At 46.4% G+C, this 6,548-nt stretch overlaps 1 protein-coding gene across 2 annotated transcripts; it reads right to left on the bottom strand.

The window, feature by feature from the left end:
• Nucleotides 1–271: 271 nt before the first annotated feature.
• On the bottom strand, nt 272–6,023 carry polr3glb (RNA polymerase III subunit GL b). Of its 2 annotated transcripts, none has more exons than XM_066721502.1 (8): nt 5,904–6,023; nt 4,507–4,664; nt 4,126–4,255; nt 3,389–3,457; nt 3,159–3,215; nt 2,999–3,069; nt 1,571–1,684; nt 272–1,022 (listed from the first exon to the last, which is right to left on the bottom strand). In XM_066721502.1, the coding sequence occupies exons 2-8, from the start codon at nt 4,624–4,626 to the stop codon at nt 936–938; spliced, it is 648 nt and encodes a 215-aa protein (XP_066577599.1). In that variant the 5' UTR covers nt 4,627–4,664; nt 5,904–6,023; the 3' UTR covers nt 272–935. The 2 variants fall into 2 exon arrangements, with proteins under 2 accessions (XP_066577599.1, XP_066577600.1); XM_066721503.1 differs by lacking the exon at nt 5,904–6,023 and adding an exon at nt 5,820–5,838.
• Nucleotides 6,024–6,548: the final 525 nt, after the last annotated feature.

Below are 6,548 nucleotides of genomic sequence, written 5' to 3'. Positions count from 1 at the left end.
GCTCAAGCAATCGAGAAAATCTGTAACGTCAATATTTCAGACTCTGTGAGTGTGCCCCTGTGATTCTGATAAAGGGAAGGGAGGTATGGAAACTAGTAAAAGTGATCCTCATATCCAAGTTTAAAAACAGCCACAGAGTTAATAATAATCCTTCCACAGGTTCACTGGCAAAGAACGTAGGATAGGTAGAACAAAACCAAACGCTGAAATGTTAAAATCTTTTAGCTTTCACCCTGAACTCGGATGCAGAAAAGACGACACAAAGCACAGCTGGACACAGAGACTGTTTACATTGATATGCGCCACAGACTCCCAAAATATCAACATCGGCAGAAGAACAATTTAAAACAATAACAAGGACGGCAGCTCCCCCTGGTGGCGGGTGGCAGCATTGTAGTCACTGAGAATGACATCAGAATCTCTCGGAGTTTAACAAACTTTAAAACGACCTTAAAACCACACTTCCTAAAACAGCAACTTCCATTTAAAAAACACACGATAAAACCGTTACAAAAAATAAAAAAATATTGTCCTTTTCTTTCATTTTTATGTAAAATTCTGTCAGGAACCTGTTCTGGGTGATAGAACAGCACTCTGGTCCCTCAGTGCAAGAGGATCTCAGCAACACTGAAGAGAGAGATGACAGGAGGTTTCACACCCCTGTCCCCTCGCGCCAAAATGGTCAACCCCCCCACAAAGTCCGTTGGGGTGAAACGCTCGTGTCCTTTTTTTTTGTTGTTTTTTTACTCCACCAACGTGAACCTAAAACATTGATAAATAAGTGCGACTGTGTATCCGGGGACAGTGTTGCCTTCTGCACCTCTGTGTTCCACCCCCAGGTGTCTCTCTGTCCCAGACAGACTATTCCAGGTCCCTCCGTGAAGTGCTGTGTCCCCCTGCGCCCCGGTCCCGGGTCCCTGTCTCTCTGGCTCCCCTCAGTAGATGGCTTCATCCATGTTGTCGTCGCTGTCCGCCCCAAAGTCCTCCCCGTTATCAAAGTAGGACATGATGTAGTCCGTCTCCTGCAGAGACACGGGGCAGCGCGGTGAGTGTCTTTCACATATTCAACATCTGAATCCTCTCTCATGTGCCCCCTCTCTCCCACCGTCCCCATCTCTCTCCCTTAAACCTCCTCTCCCTCTCTCCTCCACTCTCTCTACCCCTCTCCCTCTATCTCGCTCCCCCTCTCTCTCCCCCTCTCTCCCACTCCCTCTCTCCCCCTCTCCCACTCTCCCTTTCCGTCTCTCTCACTACCCCTCTCCCACTCTCACTCCCCCTCTCCATCTCGCTCACTCCCACTCTCCCTCTTGTCTTCTCCCTCTCTCCCTCTCCCACTCTCTCTCTTACTCCACTCTCTCTCCCTGTCTTCTCTGCTCCCTCTCTCACTCCCCCTCCCTTTCTCACTCCCCCTCTCCCTCCCTCAGTTGTTTTATACTTATAATTGTTTCCCTCCCTTCACTCAATGTGAGACTCCTCTTGGCGTAGTAGGGGTAATTTGTCCACGCTTCCTTGACCCCGGCCACCCCTTCCCACAGTGCCAGAGAGGGGTAGGCTCTCTCAGCTCCCTCACCTCCTCAAACTCCTCCTCGTCGTACTCTTCCTCATTCTCCTGCTCTTCCTCCTCCTGCTTCTTCTCCTCCTCCTCTTCCTCTGAGCTCACCTCCTGCTCCTTCTTCTCCAGGGTCTGGAGCGTGGGGAAAAAACAATCCTGACCAGGTTAAAAACACAAAAACAGAGTACAAAACAAACAAAACAACAAAAACAAAGAAGCACAAAACATCTGGACCCCGCAATCTGGAACAGGGAGGCAACCAGGGAATAAAATTAGCACCCACCACTAACCAAATGCGGGTAGATTTAGCCAGTGGCAGGTAAATCTGTCAATTTTACCAGCCACTTTGGTGGGTAGCCAAGAAGTGTACGGGAACAGCTGTAATTGCAAAATATTCCTTTACAAACAAATAGTCACAACCTTTATAGTTGATTTGAAATTGTGACAATAAACAGTCGGGATAATGTCGGGACAATAATACAAGAGTCTGACATGACATGCCTGAGAGTTGACAGGTCTGTTGTTATTATGCCATTTCCATATGGCTTCTAATAATGTATTTTTACATAGGTATTTATTTAACAAAGTTGTTGTGTTAGATAAGTATTCATCAATTGCATCAATTACAACATATTAATTTATGGGGAAATGATTTGCAATAGAGATGCATATGTTTTGCTGCGTAGCGGAGATTCTTCTGAAGAGAAACGTGCTGTTTGTTTGCATTGCGTCTTTGCTGGCGTGCGGGATTGACCAATGGAAAGGACGTTACCGTCTGTCATCATTCCTAGAGATTATATATTTTTTACCCAACCACAGACCGTGACTCTATGAATATCTAGCCAATCCAATGAAATCCTTTTAATGACGTGCAGAAACCCAGAGAAGGGAGTAGCACTGAAGAGGAAGAGGAGTATGAAGAGCAATAATGTGTCACAATATAACACCCCTTCTCATGTGCTAGTTCCCCATTAGCTGACACGTTATTGCATATGTGATTGATTCATTTGAAAACGATGCTCCCACCTCTACTAGCAAGTGTTATAATTCAATAGAATGCAATGTTTTGATCAAAGACCTCATATACACCTGTCTAGTCTATACAGGTCTGCAATTAGCTTTTGTTATAGTGATTGATTAATTACCTGAATAAATGTCATGTTTTAACATGTTCACCAGACATTATGTATTTCTGGTGATGTTTGCCTTTGGCTGGTAAAATACCAAGTGGCTGGTAAGTTTTTTCCTTCTACCAGACACAGTGGCTAGTGGCCGAAAAAGTTAATTTTATCCTCTGGAGGTGGCCATTTGAAAGTGAGGTTGAATGTGACGCAGGTGGAGCTGCCAATCATAGAGGGGCCCCGGGAGGCCGCTGTGCAGCCGGGGGCCACATCTGAGCTATCACTGTGCCGCTGAGGTGACGGCCTCTCACCCTCTCACCCTCACCTCCAGTTTGCGGATGATTTCCTCCTTGTCCACCCGGGTGTGCTGACTGCGCTTGGGAGCGGCGGGAGGCTCTACAGGAAGAGGAGGGCACGGTCAGAAAACTGAGAGCAAGCGGGTTCTCCAGCCGACAAAAAACCTGCTCAAGAGACCCGGTACTTACTGTCCTTTAGGGGCTTCCGTACTCTGATGCGCAGCTCTCTGGGCAGCCGTTTCCAGTCTGTAACACACACACACAAACCATTATACTCCTTGCCCTGTTAACACTGTTAAACACACCAGTCCTGATACACCACACTGGACCACAGAATACAACAGAAAAAAGGACGACTAAGCCTTTGCCATATCAGTGCCCGTCCCACCCCCGCTGACCCAGCGACGAGACGCCCCCACCTGGGTTCCACTCGATGGTGTTGTCCGTGGGCTCCGAGCTCTGGTACTTGTCAGAGTAGCGCTCTATGTCTGCAAATACCAGTAAATCTCCATTAAAACCAGTATGATCAAAACACATAACAATACTCCTAATAAAGCTAACACATGCCTAATAATAATACAAATAATAACACATCCCTAATAATAATAATAATAATAATAATAATAATAATAATACAAATAATAATAACACATTCCTAATATTATTAAACTACATTCCTCCCCTTTATTTAGCTACCACAAGGGAGGATATTTGCATCCAACAGCCCAGGCCTACATCGGGCAAGGAGTCTTGAAATTGGACATTAAAATTCAATTCGATTCGATTCAATTTTGATTTTATATTGCGCCCCCTGGCAACAAGTCACCACAGATCGCTTCACGTAGTAGAGAGAACGGAAAGAAGACCATCTTCTAGGATATTAGAAGGGTCTGTTACGGGGGAGAGGATAAATCTCTGGGGGTCTACGGCTTAAGGACTAGGCCTCATGGCAGCTAAAACAGATCCCATGATAAAGTCTCTTATTTGATGGGTAACTTCCAGGTTGTGCCACCAGAGGAGCTGTGAGGGACAGGTCTGGCCCCTGACAGCGGCTTCTCCCTCTTTAGCCTCAGATCTCTTGGGAGCTGCTAACCCTGGCACCGAGCGCCGACGCCCCCCGCAGCCACGCCCCTCACGCCACTGCCGGGCCCCTCACCTTTCTTGGGGGCGGCGGGCCTCACGAAGTAGGGCAGGTTCTTCATGGCCCCCCGCAGCTCCTGTTTCAGTGCCAGCATGTACTCCGCCTCTTCGCCCGTCTGCAGGGGCACAGGCTTGTACTCCATCGGCTGGTGGCGGGGCAGAGGAACAACAAGGCAGGGTCAGCAGCGGGGCAGAATCAGGCGTAGGCAGATTCACCAGACACCAGCCAGGTAGAGGGGTTGGGGGCGATTCAAGGAAATAAATACTTAAAAGCGCCAGCCTGTGCTATTCTTGGGATCTTATCTGGGCGGTCCTGCTGCCATATTTTCGAGTTTGGTTGTTTCTCTGTATTTTATTCTGGTGCCAAAGAATCTCTGCTGGGGTGTTGGTTACTTACGGGGAACAGTGGAGTGGGCTGCAGGGTGGAAGGGGGCAGGAGGTCCCCTTTCCAGATGCCCACAGCCTCCATGTTGAAATTCATCTGCCCCCGGCCTCGCCCCCGGGCTCTCCCCGCCATCGCGAAGCAAACCGGGGCACAAACACCAGCACAGGCACCTGCAGGGAGAGCAGGGACAGGGGGAGAGGAGGAAGCAGAGTGAGTGATGGGAACAAACTGCGCAGACCGGCAGCTGAGGTCAGTCCTCTGGCAGCTGTGGAGAAACATCTGAGCACATCAGCAGTGTGGAGTGCTGCTCAGGGCTACGGACTTGTAAGTAGAGTGTTGTGGGTTCAAATCTCGGTTGAGACACTGCTCTTGAATGTCTTCATCTTAATGCATATTGCTCCATAAGCAATAAACTGTATGAATGGACTCTCTGTGAGCCAAATACATTTAAATTAAACGATCCACCTTTGTGATCTGATCTGCTTTGTGTCCTTCCTTATTCCACCATAGAATAGGTGACAGATACATATTCAGATCTCATTTTAGCGTAGCTTGCTGAATCAGGGATTACCCTACATCAGAGATTCCCAAACCAGTCCTGGAGGACCCCCTTGTCCTGATGATTGGTTCTGAGATCTTAATTGCTTAATTGAATCATTAATTGAAATAACAATGCAATTATGTAATTAAGAGCTCGGGTGGAACAAAAACAACCGGGGCAGGGGGTCCTGCAGGACCGGTTTTAGATCCACTGCCCTACATGTTTTGTCACGCTCTTATGACCGCTACCGTGCAAACTCCCCACAGCTCCCCCTAAACACAAAACGCTACAGTGTCGTTGAAGGTAACGGTTGGCTTAATTAATAATACTAATACTCAAGAATACTAATTAAAACCTGCGAGTAAGTCAGTAACACCCATATGTCTGTAGATTAAGCGTGGTGAATGTTGAATGAATACGGATAATATGTTTTGCTCACAAAATATCACACACACACGCACAAATGCATTAGTTGAATCAGGGCCGCAGAGTCTCAGTCAGTCAGTCAATCAATCAATCAATCAATCAATCAATCCGCGCCCTTCGCAGGGTAGCTTTAGGACTTTAGCAATTCAACCCAGACGATATATTATTTATGAATGCCGACCAGAAAATAAAACCCAAATGCGACCGCTTCTTTGCAGTCAAAACAGGACATAAATCCACATTGTATCGGAAACTAGTCCATGTACACTTCATCTTCGTGCTCCAGCAAACTTTATTACACACAGCACTTGGCATACTGCGTTAGACGCGTACTACGTTTCTCGTCTCACAAATATACCTTAAAAACGACCGGATTCACAGTAGTAAAACAGAAGTGAATTTAGGTCTGTACAACATATGATAATAATAGTAATAATTTTACCTTTTGTTTTACACTATCGCATAGCACCAGCGTGTTTTGGTGCAGCGCCTAAACTGTGCCGACGCGGAAGCCTCGGTGCTGCGCGCTGGTTCCGCTGCGGGGGTCCTACCTCCGTCCTCTGGCATCACCGCTGTGCAAAGTACATGTGCCAGAGCTCAGGCGGGCACCGTATCTGTATGTCTATACGTGTTTGTCTGGTTAGCAGTTTACTAGGAACATTTTAGCATCACAGAGCTGGAGATCCAGTCAGTCAGCTACTCAAGTGCTGCCTTTGAACAACATATTCTGACGCCAGATCAATAAGTGTTTACACAATACCAATAGATATTTTTGTGTTTATTGGATTATACAATACAAATATTGGATTTATACTATAACTCTACATGTTACATTTACTATTTTAGCTGTCAGAATAAGTTGACAGTGACTTGTGCTGTACATAAAAGAGAAACACCCTACTGCTGTCGAATCACTGAACAAAGCTCAGAACGCTGTGATTAATATTTTAATAATAATCATCAATTAATTATAATAATAATAACCGTGCAAAAGATTAGTACTCTGCTGTTGTCACATACAGACTATACAACTCTAGGATATGACACACAGGCATTGTGTCATCAATCAGTCAGTGAGTGTATCAAG

Source organism: Amia ocellicauda, chromosome 14 (assembly GCF_036373705.1).
Source record: "Amia ocellicauda isolate fAmiCal2 chromosome 14, fAmiCal2.hap1, whole genome shotgun sequence".
In the NCBI taxonomy this organism is placed as follows: Eukaryota; Metazoa; Chordata; class Actinopteri; order Amiiformes; family Amiidae; genus Amia; species Amia ocellicauda.
This window is presented reverse-complemented; position numbering and strand designations above follow the sequence as displayed.